The 16,663-nt window shown below is 40.3% G+C and overlaps 1 protein-coding gene across 1 annotated transcript; it reads right to left on the bottom strand.

Annotated features, from left to right (window-relative positions):
* Window positions 1–54: 54 nt before the first annotated feature.
* Window positions 55–7,990, bottom strand: TNNI1 (troponin I1, slow skeletal type). The gene is made up of 8 exons (XM_053457814.1): window positions 7,848–7,990; window positions 4,848–4,883; window positions 4,558–4,599; window positions 4,132–4,263; window positions 3,953–4,042; window positions 1,665–1,841; window positions 1,106–1,217; window positions 55–205 (listed from the first exon to the last, which is right to left on the bottom strand). Exons 4-7 carry the CDS (start codon window positions 4,255–4,257, stop codon window positions 1,110–1,112), a joined length of 501 nt encoding a protein of 166 aa, XP_053313789.1. The 5' UTR covers window positions 4,258–4,263; window positions 4,558–4,599; window positions 4,848–4,883; window positions 7,848–7,990; the 3' UTR covers window positions 55–205; window positions 1,106–1,109.
* Between the last annotated feature and the right edge of the window lie 8,673 nt (window positions 7,991–16,663).

Below are 16,663 nucleotides of genomic sequence, written 5' to 3'. Positions count from 1 at the left end.
ACATAAGAGTGGTTGCCGCAGGCAAAGATGTATAAACATATTTTGAATATACCATTGATGTTATCATTGTATGGTGACATGACTGCGCAGAGTAAAATGTGGCAATATAGAAGAAAGAAACATTGAGTTACTGGAAAAGGAAGAGGATTTCGTGAAGCAAATGAAGAAACAGCAAGGAAAGCGGTGACAACTGTCTTCTATGGTCCTAAAAAGAGAATAAAAATAAAGGAAGCTTAAATTGTGGTTTAATTGGTAACATAAGCCAACAGCCCATGGGGAATGTGCTACTTCTTGTATGTTTGTCATCTGAGAATAAACTAAAATCTAGAAATTTGTGGATGTGTACGATATTTTTACAGTGGTGGTGGCAGTAGTCTTGAAGTATAAGAATTCAAAATGCCTGAGATAAAAACACATGTTAAAACATACTAATAGAAAAGCAGAAGAGGGCCCTGCTCCTGCAAGTTTGCTATCTATGATTGTACCGCATCTGGTAATGGGTGTGCTTCTTTTGTCCTGTGCTATGCAGTAAAGATAAAATGTTATAGATAACAGAACACAGCTAGGGCAGAGATTTCAGGCGCTGCACTGATTTGATTTGTAGTGCAGGTCTGTGCCAGGTGTAACTGCAGATCAGTTTCAAACTCTTGCGAGAGCCTCCGCAGCAGAGCCATAAAATGTGTCAGATATTTTTTTTCACATGGAGAAACATAATCTACCAGCATACAAAGACCATTCGGCCCATTTAGTATGCACATTTTTCCTGATGTAAAGATTAAACCTTAAGCAGTCCTTGGTCTTGTCTTAGATTCAGAATATCCGTATGTGTATGCCATGCATGTTTATATTCTCCCGCTGTATGAGCTTCTTCCACTTCTGCTGGGAGGCTTTTCCACTTATGTTCCATTATACCTTCCAACAGTTCCAGTTGTCACAGGACAGTCCTATTTTGAGAGCCCTGTCTCAGATAAGGCCCTGTCTCCCACTATCCTGTTTTTTGAATCAAATTTAATTTTTACATGATATGGGACGTGTAGTTTTAAAATGTTTATCACCTGGTGCAGTAGTGACACCAAGTGGCCAATGCATCATTTGGCTACTGTACCTCTTCATTGTCCTGTGGGTGACTTTGCTGCATCAAACATCTTCTTCCTGCCCTCCATACCAGACATTGCCTCCACATTCTTCCTCCAGTCACTGACTTCAACTGGACGCTCCTGTGTGATGAAGAAATACTTGAATATCAGAGAAGTGTACAATCTTTTCAGCTAGAACCTCAACCTATCTTATCTGCTACTTATATAACCCCAACATTCATCTATGGCTCTATCTCTCCTTTTTGTCTATACCTTGTGTCATTCTATGACCTATCCCCTCTAGATTATAAGCGGTGCCCTCTATCTAATGTATTGGTTTGTCTTTTTTAGTTCTACTTCTGTCATACCCTTTAAATGTTTGTACTGTAAGAAGCGCTGCCTAAATTGTTGGCACTATAGAAATAAAAGAAAGTAATAAATTAAAAAAATAATAATATGATTAAACATACACGTCATAGCTTTAGAAATCGAGGCTTCCTGTGAGAAAACTACAAAACTGTACAAGTTTCTTTCAGGTAGTATAACAAGAAACTTTGTAGACAGTCTGTAGACACATTAAAATGTTACCTTCTCAGTGTCTTCCTTCTTGACAGATTTCAGGTTGGCACGCAGATCCATAGACACCTTGTGTTTTGAGCCTAGTAGAGCACGGAGCATGGCGTCTGCAGAAACCCGTACCCTGCGCAAAGCTGGCCTCTTAAACTTCCCACGCAGATCTAGCACCTTCATCTTCAGGTCCTGTATCTGCACAGTGTTTAATGTTGGGTACAAAGATGTCACTTATAGTTTACCTATGCTACATTTCTTTGCTTAGGCTATTGTTGATCAAGTAGTGTCCTATATAGTAGCTGGTGGTTTCAGAGAATATATACAATTTTTTGGCCGCTATATTGATGACTTGCTTTTTGTCTGATCAGGCGGCCCGGACCTGGCATTATCCTTTGTGTCCTATGCCTATGAATCTAAAATTTACGTTTCAACACCACAAATATACAATCTCTTTTCTGGATTTATAATTGGGGGTGGGGCCTAATACTCTTGGTATCGCAACCTCTGTTTTCCGTAAGAAGCTTGCTGGAAACACTGTGCTGCATGCCAGTAGTCGTCACCCACGACATGTTATATGCAGTGTCCCTACTGGACAAATTATACGACTGAAAATGAATTGTTCCGCTCAGGATTCATTTGATAAGCAGGCCACTGAACTTAAAAACTGGTTCAGAGCTAGGGGCTATAGAGCCAAGGATATAGATAGGGCCTGTTCTAATGCCAATGCCAAACAGAGAGAGCACCTTCTTACTGACAGATGTGGAGACACTAGGAAGAGTGGTGAATTGATGGGTACTGCCTTCATCACTACTCGCAGTGTAGAGTTCAACCAAATATTTTACAAAGAATCTATCTATCCTGAAAACTGATGAGACAGGGTATTAAGAACATTTCTAAGCGGCCACGTACCCTGGGCGATATGCTTGCACCGAGCCAGCTACCTCAATTGAACAAAGAAACTGGTACCTGGCTTAATACTGCGTGCATGTATAGCTGTGGTCACACTATCAGCAAATGCTGCAGGCATGTTCAAAATAAGAAAAAACTATTTGTGTCATCTACCACAGGTGATAAATTTGAGATACGTAACTATAGTGTTATGTTTGTATAAACTGACATTTACTGCCACCTGGTGGTTGCATTGGTTCTTTTCTACTGGTAATTTTGCAGTAATTTGGAGACTATGTATCACTGGATTTTCTGTTTTGTGTAGCATTTTACTACAGATATGCTCCCTGTGTAATATTCCTTATTTTGTCTCATGTGTCTATTCATATTACATCAAATTGATGGTGCTCTTTATCCATTTGTGTGTGTATGCATTAATATATGTTATTGAATTTGTATATTATTATAATACTATGTTTAATTTTGCCTTTATATTATATATAAAGGCAAAATGATTCTCTCTCATTATTCTAGGCATGTGGCACCTGTGGTGATTTGACATACTGGGTCTAGGAGGGGTGTATCCCCAGCTCCTGAGTCTCCTCCCACATTTGCACAGCTGTTGTTGTTTTTTAATTGTTTTAATTTGCATTTACCCTATATATTCAACACAGTGTACCATTCTGTTAGGCTGCTTATGAGTTTGAAACTCATCAAGCGCTTTAGCCTTTTTGTTCGTGTTTTTTGCTCTGTTGCCCTCCTTGATTTTATTGACCACGGACGTTTAATAAAAATTAATTAATTTTATACATGCATGGATATCCCTGTGTGATTTTCTGGTGTCATTTTGTAGGGCTCATAAAAATCCAGAGCCACTCCTGAAGTGGGCATACATTGCTTCAAAGCTGTTGGTTGAACCAACCTAGGACTACTCTTCTGGTACTTTAGGATTGTGTTTGTGCACATAATGTGCAATGACAGAAAAATCTACCAAGATGCGTCTCCAGATTATGGAAATACTCAATTTGAATAGGGTTTTTTTTATGTTATTTTGGAAGTTGGGCACTGGATAAGCATTTTGCTTATGTTATGTGCCAATTCACCTCTTTATTTCCCCTTTTGTTCAATAAACCCAATTAATACTGTGTGCCTTACAATGCAGGGTTGAGGCACAAGTACAGCAGATGCACGGACTAATAATATTTAAAGTCTGTGAAATTTCAGCCATGCTATTTTTAACAGAGAAGCAATGCCAGCCTCACACATGTATCTAAAAGTTACAGAAAGAAGCAATGCCTCTTATTCAGCAAATATATCATACTGGAAAAAAAACACATTATAATTTGAAATGTGGGATATTTATTTCCTTATATATCATCTGAGATATATGAACATGAGCATCAGTACAAGGCCTTTACCTCACGAGTGTTGTGAAGGACTTTTGCCTCAATGTCATATCGCTCTTCGTCCACAATACCAACCTTCTCATACAATTCCCTGCATAGTTCCTGTCAAGATAATTAAAAAAAAACAAATTAGTGTGTTCGTTTTAAGGGGAATTTAGCATTCCAACCTCATCACAGCATGCTGTCTTTACCTGTAAGGCAGTCAGTGACAGGCCATGGGTGTTGACACGTGGCACCCTCTCACTTAGGTATCGCTCTTTTTCCTCCTGATTATTGATGTGCTCTTGATCCCAAGCCTCCTTTGCTTTTGCCAGCATCAAACTCTATAGTAGAGTAAATAAGGGGGTAAGAGAAAAGTCCTTTATCCTCAACCCATACTCTTGTAACTCTCCTTGCTATGCCTTCTTTTTGCCTCTTCCATCTTTATTTTTTGCTTCCACCTCTAGGCCTCAACTAATGAAGCGGAGTATGTTCCTAGTTTCTCCTTGTCTATATGCCAGCTCTGCCTCTTCTGCTTCATAAAGAAAGTGTTCTTCACCTTCTCTCCTAAAAAGTCATACTCCTTATTTGCGTTTATTTTATTTTTATCAACTCCTTCTGCATGTTTACATATTTACCTTTAAAAGCAGCTTGCGGGAAGCTGAGATTTTTGATTTTCTCTGAGAAAAAAAGAAAGAAGGTATTAAATATTGTGTATTACACATGTTTTTAATAATAAAGTTAATTGTTTTATCAAGACCAGGATCTAAATAAGAAAAAAATGCTGAATGCAAATAGATATATACGTAGAGCTCTTACCTCTCTGACATTGTTTAAACAAGTGTTTGAAAAGGAGAGAAAGGAAAGATAGATAAGTGTCCATGGATAATATAAAAATATTTAGGTAGAAGACAGACTGACAGCATACTCACGGCTCAGGCATAGTGACGTTTTAAGACACCACCTAGTGAAAGAGATGAGAAGTGAATGGACTGGAAGATTACCCAACCCAGTTTTGGTAACACCAACCAATTTACTCAATAGTGAAGACTGCTAAAAGACCAGATTTTCAAGGCACCCTCATATAACTTGGTGGGTGAATAAGTTGTTTATTCAGTTTGACAGGTTAATTACTTTAGATGTGTAAGTTTATGGCAGGGGTAGGCACCAACATTGTTCATGGTAGAGATTTCCTGGGGTCTTTGGTGGACAATCTTCTATGGACTTTTACAAACCTCGCCACTGTTGGCATTTTGCCTATCCCTGGTTTATGGTAAGAATCTTCCCACTAAGGGTTATTAGAATGTTGGACTTGAGAGCTGATTCACCGAGTAATATAGAGAGTTATGCATGGTCATCTGCAAAAGTGGGCACGTGTCCCACCTTTCGCAAACCTTCCGTGTCAGTGCCATGTGGCATCTGTATATAATTAGTGAGGCCTCTGTCCTCTTGCAGTCTCTGCTGGCTCATATGAGCAAAAACATCATTGTCAGTATGGCATAATTTACCAGAGCTCCGTATTTCTTATACCTGAAAAAACTTTGAGGGAGAAGACGATCTGTGCTGACAGAAATAACACTAAACACAGGATTAGTAACAAAAAGATGAAGAGAGGGTGATGGAGTTCAGTATGATCCTAAAAAGGGGTTGTGTACATTTAGATGCCATGCACCTACAGGAAATGCCTATAAAATGCTCTGGATATGAGGAATGCCAAATTAAAACAGGAAATAGTTATGAGATTTTCACAAAACTCCAGAAGACCCCCATTTATGGAAGGCCACTTATTGGCTACTTTAAGCAGACCATGGACCAAGGAGGAGGAGGACAACTGCAGCTTCTCTGTAAAGTTAATACTTTATTTAAATTAATGCATATTAAAGTGGCGGTGATGTAAACTGTTCCTTTAAACAATATCAATATCTATTAATTTGGAATGTTAAATGTTTTCTGTGGAGAAGATTTTTCCCTTTGGTATGTTGGGCTTAACTGCTACCTGGCATGTAATCCTTTAACCTCTGGGCTCATTTTTGATCCCCGTCTGGCAAAAATAATAAAAAAAGTTCTTGAGGTGAAATTAGATATGTATAATGTATGGTTACATGAAGGAGCTCTCTCAGAAACTCCCCTGAAATATTAAAAGCATCTTCGAACTCCCTTTGTAATGAATATATATCTTCATCACGGCTTTGGAGCGAAGAATTTGCAGTACTTTTCTTTGGGGAAAGCCCACTGGGGTAAACCCTTCATCATGTTTTGGGAATGATATTCTACAAAGCGTAATGAATAGAACTGTGTGGCAGCCTGATTCCCAGATATGCCCTTTTACCATGAACAATGTTTTCATACCAAGGGTTGCTAACAAGTAGCTTTCATGCTTCTGTGGAATCTTTAACTTTCAGCTACATTACATTACATTTAGTTATAAAGTGCCTGTAGATTCCATAGCGGTGTTACAATTAGTGGAATAATTTAAAGTCACACACAATAACAAACCGGTACATCTGGACCTGATCAGCTAGTAGTGGGTTACCTTTTTGCTAACAAGCAAGGCCTTGACAAAGACTAGTTACAGCAACTAAAGACCCATCAGCTATAATTTAGCTAGACTGTTCAGATATATTAAGACCGACACCTCTAATTTAGTCTCATTCCAAGAAGGTAGATTTGTACCCAGTAATTGCTACAGATTTCATCCAGCAAATGATTTATCTTTTTAACAATCTTACCCCAGACTTTTGATCAGCAATTATGTTACAGTAAGAATGAAAACAGTATGGTAGATCTTTTTCACAATACTGAGGTTGATGATTCTAAAAACTGTGACACCTGTTAAAATTATGTTTTTGACTAGAAATTCGCTATTAGGTTTATTCCAAGTAATGCCCTGCAGCTACGTCTCTTATGCAGTGGACGTTAGTGCCCTTCTTTTGTATAAGCACCAAGGGGGCTATTATTCGTCCTTGTGACACAATCAACTGCCTCAATACAGAGTGTATGTGGATTTTGGGTCCAGCTTATGCTGCAGATAACTTCCTTTTCCTCTACTACCTGAACTCAAACTCTATTAACCTTAAACTTTTTACAAATATTTTTACAAAAATGTGTTAGTGGAAAAGGACATAATGTGTGAGCAATTCTAATGGTTATAAGCTACTGTATGTCATATGGCCTGCATGTATACATGTACATTAAGATAATTTCAGGAAAAATTATAGTAAAAATGGCCCAGTTAATCAACTTCAGGTGGAGAATGCATGACCAAAACCTGTTGCCCCACCCCAGCTGATATCTTATTGAAAATCTGCAAAGGGGAAACAACAGACTTCCTCGGCCAAGGAGTCACAACTGGCTAAAACCGTCATAAACCCAACAATTTACTGGTATATCTCCGGAGCCAATCCCCCCTGAGACACTGCCCTCCAGAATTTACAGAGTGTGTGTGGTGCAAAATAGGCAACCATAGCATACCCCAAAAGTCAAGTTCTGTGGAACCTTGTTGTCTCCCACTGAACCTCCAGCACAGCTGAACACTGGGGCAATTGTACAGGACCATCAGAGGCTTTTCCATTTGCACCAAAGTGTTGTCTGAGCATCTCAGTCCTTGGTCTTGTCTTAGATTTAGGATAATGCTATGCATATACGATATATGTTTACATGTCCTCACTGTATTAACCTGTACTACGTGTAGTGGGACATGCCTTACCATTAAGACCTTTTGTGATATCACTAATAAAAATATATATCTTTTTTATTATTTATAAATCTTATTTACATAGTTCCATGTTATACAATTCATTTAACTATTTGCATAATTTACAATAGAATTTTCATACTATGTTATTAACAAAGAAAGAATAAATAATAACCAAGACTGCTGTTCTTTGAGAAAAGCTAAAAGACATTAAAAATGGGAAGGTTCACTCACCACTTTGCAGTGTGTGTACACGGCGTACAGTTAGTTCAATGCGCTAGGACTGCACTGTGTCACGATTTTTAATTTGGGACACCAGATCAACACCCCCATTAACCCATTCTTTCCAAAGAGTTCAGGATGAGAGCATGTCTTTCTTTGTTCTCCTTTGTTGTCAAGGGAGGAGTCTTGTTGGATTAACTGCACCTGTCTTTTGCAGAATGTTTTGTCACCAGTACAATGATGCCTACATGCGAATGCTGGATATTTTAATCCCAAACTCTATTATGGGACAAGAATGCATAATGTTGATAATCCCATCCCCACATAGAAGGCTCATTTTGTCCTATACATCACATCTATTAGGACTCTGATTTAGATAAACTTTTCCTTTCTCATCTTTTCTGGTATGAAAGATGAATTTGAAGTGATCGTCACAATGAGATGCATAATTAGTCATAGAGGTGTCTCTGACCTACATTTTAATACTTGTCCTCTTTCCCCTTAGCTGCCACTCTTTCATTTAAATTTGTGTAACAGTATATACCGTATTTATCGGCGTATAACACGCACTGGTGTATAACACGCACCCCCATTTTAACAAGGAAATTTGAGTAAGAAAAAATAATTTTAACTTGGAAGCTATGAACTTAACGTTGGAATAATGTTTATTACATTATAACATTTATTATAACATTTATACCACTTATAAGGCAAATATGAAAGAAAAAGCACCTCTTTGAACAAAAAAACTGAACAAAAAAAACTTCATCAGAATCACTGCTATCTGGGAAACCACACACACACACACACACTCAGACACACACACGCTCAGACACACACACTCAGACACACACACAGTAAGACACACTCAGACACACACGCTAAGACACACACAGTAAGACACACACTCAGACACACTCACACTCAGACACACGCTAAGACACACACAGTAAGACACACACAGTAAGACACACACAGTAAGACACACACAAACTCAGACACACACACAGTAAGACACACTCACTCAGACACACACACTAAGACACACACAGTAAGACACACACACTAAGACACACACAGTAAGACACACACAGTAAGACACACACAGTAAGACACACACACTCAGACACACACACTCAGACACTAAGACACACACTCAGACACACACACTAAGACACACACTTAGACACAGACACAGAGACACACACAAACACACTCAGACACACACTCCCTAACCCCCCTTCTCAGGATCTCCCCTCTCCCTCCCTAACCCCCCCCCGGTCACTTACCTTCAACTCCTGTGTTGGAAGCGTGAGGCGTTTGTCTCGGGTGCCGGCGCTTCACTGCTGAGCGCCGGCGTCTGACGTCATATGCCGGCGCCCAGCGTGAAGCGCCGGCACCCGAGACAAACGCCTCACGCTTCCGACACAGGAGTTGAAGCGCTGAGGCAGGCGGCGCTGAGGCAGGCAGGCGGCGGCGCTGAGGCAGGCAGGCGGCGGCGGCGGCCACCACCACCAGCAGAGGAGTCCTGGATTTCTGTCAGTCAGGGGGCCCCCTTGGGCCCCCCTGACTGGCAGAACTCCAGGGCCCGGTCGCAGTTGCGACCCCAGTAGTTCCGCCACTGGCTCTAGGATTTATCGGCGTATAACACGCAGGTAGGATTTCAGCTTCAAATTTTAGTTAAAAAAGTGCGTGTTATACGCCGATAAATACGATACTTTTACCGGTATATAATGTGTATGCATATCTATCTATCTATATACAGTATATATATATATATATATATATATACACACACCACTATTGTAATTACAGTTAAAATAATAAAGTATGTGAAGGCAGAAACACTTTTTATTCTGAATTTAGAATAAATTAGGACGACTACTGGAGAAAACAAGGCAGAAATGCAGGTTGATCAGGGCTGTTCATAGGAGCTAGAGGCAGAACAAGTGATGCAATGTAATTATAATACGTCAGGAGCGTCCAAAATGCAGCCCGCCGGACCTCGAGGTGTGGCCCACGTGAGATTCAGGGGCAACCGGGATCGCAAGGACCCTGCTGCTTACCTGTGGGGAAGCGGAACCTTGCATAGTCACGTTAATTTACGTCACATTACATGACTCTGCTCCATTCCAGATTCCTCTGTGCAGTACAAGAGAAGTTGCTCGCACTGAATGCAAACAACGCAGAGGGAAGCATCGGCCCCTGCGGAAGTCTGCGAGCGGCACCAAGAGAGCTGCAGTGCAGATAAAGGGGTGGGGAGGTGTATGAATGAGTATGCGTGATTGAGGGAATTAATCTGTGAATAAATGAGTATATGAATGCATGAATGAGTGTGTGTGTAATATCATGGATGTATAAGTGGGGGGCGTGGCACAGGGTGGCTGTAAGTGATGTGCAAACCCCATACTGCTGGCAGCATCAATACACAAGGGGGGCAGCTAGCCAGGTTCCAGCATGTACTGGTTGCCTGGGCATTAAAGAAGTGTGATTGCTGTTAACGTATATACCGTATTTGCTCGATTATAAGACGAGGGTTTTTTCAGAGCAAATGCTCTGAAAAATACCCCTCGTCTTATAATCGAGATCGTCTTCTAATCAAACCTCAAAATGTCTGCTGGGGCCATGCTACTTACCGGGCTTTGATCGCGAGCAGCAGGAGAACAAGAAGCTAGCAGCGTGTCACATAACTCTGCCTCCCCCCTCCTTCCTCTGGGGGCGGGGCCAGAGAAGTTGCACGCAAAGCCGGGCCCCTGCAGAAGTCTTCGAGTGGGAGATCTGTAGTTCAGGTAAGGGGGTGGGGGAGGGTTTTTGTGATTAATGTGTGAAGTATGTGGGATTAATGGAATGAATGAGTATTTAAATGTTTGTGAATGAGTGTGTGTTAGTATGGATGTGTAAGGGTGGTGGTGGTGGTAGCATGGCATAGGGAGGCTGTACTCACACTCCTATCATCCTCAGGTTCCAGCATGTACTGGCTGCCTTGGCTTGATAGGAGTGTGATTGCTGTTAGCAGATATATATATATATATATATATATATATATATATCTCCAGAAATGCCTTTTAACCCCCTATATGCCACTCTGCCCCATGATATCCCTTTTAACCCCCTATATGCCACTCTGGGATATAGGGGATTAAAAGGCATATCATGGGGCAGAGTGGCATATAGGAGGGTATAAGACATTTTCTGGTGGCAACCCTGGGGGCAGATGTGCATAACTGGGGGGGCAGGTTGGCAAATAAAAGGAAATAAAAATATATATATTTTTCTCAATCATAGCTTTTATTAAATATGAAAATATTGTTTACATGAATTAATATTTACTAGTAAAACTTTTTTCCTATAGGGTAGTCTTATATTCAGGCTTTTTGTTTTTTTCCTAAATTAATATTTAGATTTTGGGGGGTCGTCTTATAATCAGGGTCGTCTTATAATCGAGCAAATACGGTATATATATATATATATATATATATAGTTGAATTTTTTGTCCAATTTTGGTGTGTTAACCACACTTTTATTAAAAGTAAGTAACACCAAAACTGGACAAAAAAATATAACAATATTAATTTATATATGATTGTTCACAGCAATCACACTCCTATCATGCCCAGGCTACCAGTACATGCTGGAATCTGGGTATGCCTGAGATTGCTGTTAATTATATATATATATATATATATATATATATATATATATATATATATTAACATTGTTAATTTTTTTTACAATTTTGGTGTGCAACTTACTTTTATTAAGTGTGGGGTTTTTTTTATTTTCAAAGGTGAGGGGGTCATTTTCCTGAACAAAACCCAGAATTTTCATTTCGGTGCATCCCTAGAATAAATATAACTATTTAATTTTTACTTATTCAGAATCCTGAATTTGTAGTCACTTCAGAGGACAAAACGTTCTAGGCCCAGAAATCAGTGAGAGGAAAACTAAAGGTTTTCTGTCATTTACTTTATTTCAATCTGCATATCTTATTAAAGGCCATATTTTCTCACAGTGAAAAATGAGTGTGGCCCACGCACATATACATTACTGATGAAGTGGCCCACTGCAGAAAAAACTTGGACACCCCTGTAATGTGTGAAGATCCAAAGTAATAAAATGCTTCAAGAAATAAGAGACTGATGAACACATGAACAATCTATAGATAGTTGTATTGCGTAAAGGAGCTACGGGGAGGGTACTATAAGCAGATGATTTTAGCATTATATCAGTCTAAAATGTGATTTCTCTAGTATGATTCACAGTTAAAGGGCAATGTAATGCACTTAATAGCAGAGATATAATTTTAACTTATAGTGGTGTATCACATGCAAATGCATGGGGGGATTCTGCCTCTGGTATTTTCCAGGTAGGAGATGTGTTCAAAGTCCCAGGCATACAATCATGCCCTCCACTCCCAACACAGCCCCCCCAAAAAAAGTACTTGCCACACTGACTTTACAGAGGCAGTGCAGTCTTTCCCCTCCCCTGTCATCATCCCCAGAGTCCCTTTGTGTCCTCCATCACTGAACCATACCTCTTACACCCTCATGTAGTTCAGGTATTCAGGTATAGATCAAACAACAAATGAAAACACAGCTGTGCAGGTATAGATCAACATTATAATACATACAAACCCTGTATTTGCAGGTATTAATAAATAACACATAAAACATAGCATAGCACGTACAGAGCAACTAAATAGCGCATAAACCCAGCCTTGCAGGTATAGATCAACTGAAAACTCCCAAGCAAACTCAGCATTGAAGTTATTAATCAAATAAATAATAATTGAAACCCTAAATTGCATACATAGATCACAGATTGCAAACCCGTAGCTCCCAGATTGCATCCACAAAACCTGCCAAGCTCCCAGATTGCATCTGCAGGAGCTGCCTAGCACCCAGATTGGATGCATAGGACTTGTCATCTTTGTCCCCAATCAGCCTCCCTGTGCTATCCTTGCCCCAATCAGCCTGCCTGGGCCACACTTGCCTCAAACAGCCTCCCTGTGTGATCTTTGACCTATACAGCCTCCCTGTGTCAGCTTTGCCCCAAACTGTCTCCCTGTGCTATGCTTGCCCCAAATAGCCTGACTCTTTGCTCCCCACTTACACTTCCATGCTAACACACATACTTATTCATTCATTCATTCACAGATACTTATTCACACCCATTCATTCACTCATTTAGAGATATACTCATTCACAAATACTCATTCATTCACTCATTTCACCCCCTTACTTCAACTGCAGATTTGCAGGAAAACAGCAGGGTCTTGTGACCTAACATGACCTAACCTGACACAGCTGGGTTCCTGCTTCTACTGGGAGGCACAAGAGACATTGCTAGCACAGTTGCGACCCCTGTCCTTTTTGCCTTGCATTAAAGATGTTTGACCCTGTTTGAGCCTGGAAACCCAGTTCATGAAGCTTGCGATGCACAGGGCTTGTGCTGATGTTGCTTCTAGAGACAGTTTGGAATTTTGTAGTGAGTGATGGTTCAGCTCTCAACAGTCCTGCTATGTACGTGGTCTGTCACTTTGTGGCTGGGCTCTTGTTACTCCTAGATGCTTCCATTTCACAATTACAGCACATAAAGTAGGCTAGGGCAGATCTAGCAAGGCAGAAATTACATAAACTACCTTTTGGCAAATGTGGCGTCCTTGTGTAAAAAAGGTGCAACGTGTAAAGTCTCTGCCATGTGTATCTATAAAGATGGCTGCCCATGTGCTTGATTTTATACACCTGTTAGAAATGGTAGTGGCTGAAACCCTTAAACTCAATAATTAGGAGGGGTGTCCACATACTTTTGGTTTTATAGTGTACTCACCACCAGTCAACTAAAGCACTTGCAAATGGAGCAGGAGGAGGAGGAGGAGGGAAGCTGCGCCTCTACCTACTTTATTCATTTAGTTTTTAGGAATGCATATTAAAGTACCCGTAAACTGGAATATTGTATTGTCCCTTTAATATCCCTTCACATTTGTTTATCACAGAATGCTGCTCATTCTAGCTTTTTATTTCTATTATGTTATTTTTTTTTATAATTAATTGAATTAAACCAAACTAAGTATTGGAAAGGTCAAAGTCAAGTATATGTTGGTTCAGAAACCAAAGCCTCATCCCAGCTATGAGTTTTCATTCACCACCTGTTCCAAGGAATTTTGAGGAGCTGCGTATCACAGATAAGAATCTCTCATACATCAGCTGTTGTTCCTATATTTGGATCCTGCACCTCTGGGTATTGTTCTAACAGAATGTCAAAGGTCTAACTTTACACACCCCACCATATTCAGCACACATATAACTGCACCAAGGGGATCTGTGTGGATTGTCTGGTGTGTGAGTAAAGGTCTTTAGGTGTATTTTAGGTGTTTTAAGTCAGTGTTTATTTTTATTATTAATATTTAATGTATAACATATTTTACAACCTTTTAAAATAAGCAAACACAACATACAAATATTTGATAACGTTTCATGTTAAAACATGCTGAAACAAAAGCGCAAAAGGATACTGCTTGAATGAATTTACAACGTAAAGACCTATTTAGGCTTTTTTTCCAGTCACACCCTAGTAATGTTAACATAATCAGGTTGTCCAAACACGGTTTAACATATCTATCAGTGATATTGGTGGTATTAGATAGATTTATATACTTAAAATCTCCTAATTAGGCTTTGTATATAGAACAATGCAGTCAAGACAGTAACTCATTTATATATGTTGGACACTATTAATAAAAACGTGTATAAGAATAGACCTGAAGTGATACATTTGGTCTACATTTGGGTCTCCAGTAAAGAGTTTAAAGATGTACATCAATCCTTCTAATTAATTTTGGAGTGTATTTGTGGGGGTCAAATCAACCAAATGGGTCAGGCATTGATGTTGCAGGATAAGGTCTCGATTGCAATCAGCATTTCAATTCATCCCAAAGGAGATCAGAAGGCAGAGGTGTATCTAGGATATGGCAGCTATGGCTCGTGCCATAGGCGCCATTTGAAAGGGGGCGCCAGTGAGTGGCTTTTAAACGCTGGGTTTTTTTTTTGTTTTTTTTTTTGATGCGGAGGAGAGAGAGGGGCGCCCAGCCGTTGTTCTCCCCCGCATCAAAAAAAAAAAATATTACGACATCATATTAAAATTATGACATCATATTACGCTCAGCAGTGAAGCATCCAGCACCGCAACAGTGCAGGAAGACAGAAGACTCCCGTCGCTGGACCTCAAGGTGAGAGAACTACATAGGGGGAGAGGAAGAAGGTAGTAGGGAAAGGGGAAGGGGTTAGAAAGTGACAAGGGAGGGAGAGGGGGTAGTAAAGAGTGTGAATTGATGTGTGGAAGCAGCATTAGATATTTGGACAGGGGCGCAATTTCAGTGCTTGCCATAGGCGCTATTTTCACTAGATACGCCTCTGTCAGAAGGTTAGGGTTTTCTGCAGGCCACTTGAGTTTCTTCACACCAAACTCATCAAACATGTCTTTATGGAACTTGCTTGGTGCACAAGGGCACAGTCTTGCTGGAACAGGAAAGGGGCTTCCCCATGTTATTATTATTATCTTTTATTTATATAGCGCCAACAATTTACGCAGAGCTTAATACAATATATATATATATATTCAAGGGGTATGACAAGACGAGAATTGACAGACTAAGACAAACCGATACATTAGGTGGAGAGACCCCTCCTCGCAAGCTTACACTCTTGAGGGAATGGGGTGCCAAACATAAGGCACACAGAAAGGGTGAGAGGTAGTGTGGTGGTTGTATCAAGGAAAATGAGGTTCTAGCAGGTAAGATGGTATGCTTCTCTGAAGAAGTGAGTTTTGAGATGTTTCTTGAATGTTGGGAGGGAGGGTGAATGCTGAAGGTTCGGTGGAAGAAGATTCCAGATATATGGGGCAGCCCGAGTGAAATCTTGTAGACGGGAAAAGGAAGGAAGAGGTGATAAGTGAGGAGGAGAGCCTTAGCCCATGGGAAGAACGTAAGGATCGAGTAGGAGAGTATTTGCTTATGAGGGCAGAAATGTATGGAGCAGTGTTATAGAGGGCCTTATATGTTAGTATTTAAAATTCTAAAGGTAATAGGAAGCCAGTGGAGGGTTTCACAGAGTGGGGAAGCAGAAGAGGAGCGGCGTGGGAGAGGTTAGAGTCAAGGATGACCCCAAGGTATCGGGCCTGGTTAGTAGGAGAGATAGTCTTGTTGTTAATGGTGATAGAGAATTCAGGTAGTGGAGATGGAGTTCAGTTTTAGAAAGATTATGTTTCAGGTAGCATTGTGACATCCATGAAGAAATAGCAGACAAGCAATTAGTAATACGGGACATGAGACATGCAGAGAAGACAGGTAGATCTGGGTATCATCTGCATATAGATGATACTGGAGGCCAAATTAGTTCATTAGTTTGACAAGAGATGAAGTATAAAGAGAAAACAGCAGAGGGTCAAGGACTCAACCTTGGGGAACGCCAACCGAAAGTGGAAGGGGCGATGATGTCTTGCCAGAGAAGCTAACAGAGAAGGAATATGAGGAGATCCAAGAGAGAGCTCTATCTTGAATGCCTGTAGAAGCAAGTGAGTCAAGAAGATGGTGGTGATCAACAGTATGAAAAGCAGCAGAGAGATGCAATAGTATTAGAATGGAGAAGTGACCTTTTGCTATGGCAGAGAGCAAGTCATTGGAGACTTTTGTTAGAGCTGTTTTTTAGTAGAGTGAAGGGGTTTGAAACGAGACTGTAGAGGGTATCTGGGATGGACATAGAGACTTTGTGAGGTGTGATGTGATGGGGTCAAGGGGACAGGTTGTTCGGTGAGAGGAAGAAAGAAGAGTG

Source organism: Spea bombifrons, chromosome 2, assembly GCF_027358695.1.
Source record: "Spea bombifrons isolate aSpeBom1 chromosome 2, aSpeBom1.2.pri, whole genome shotgun sequence".
Classification (NCBI taxonomy): domain Eukaryota; kingdom Metazoa; phylum Chordata; class Amphibia; order Anura; family Pelobatidae; genus Spea; species Spea bombifrons.
This window is presented reverse-complemented; position numbering and strand designations above follow the sequence as displayed.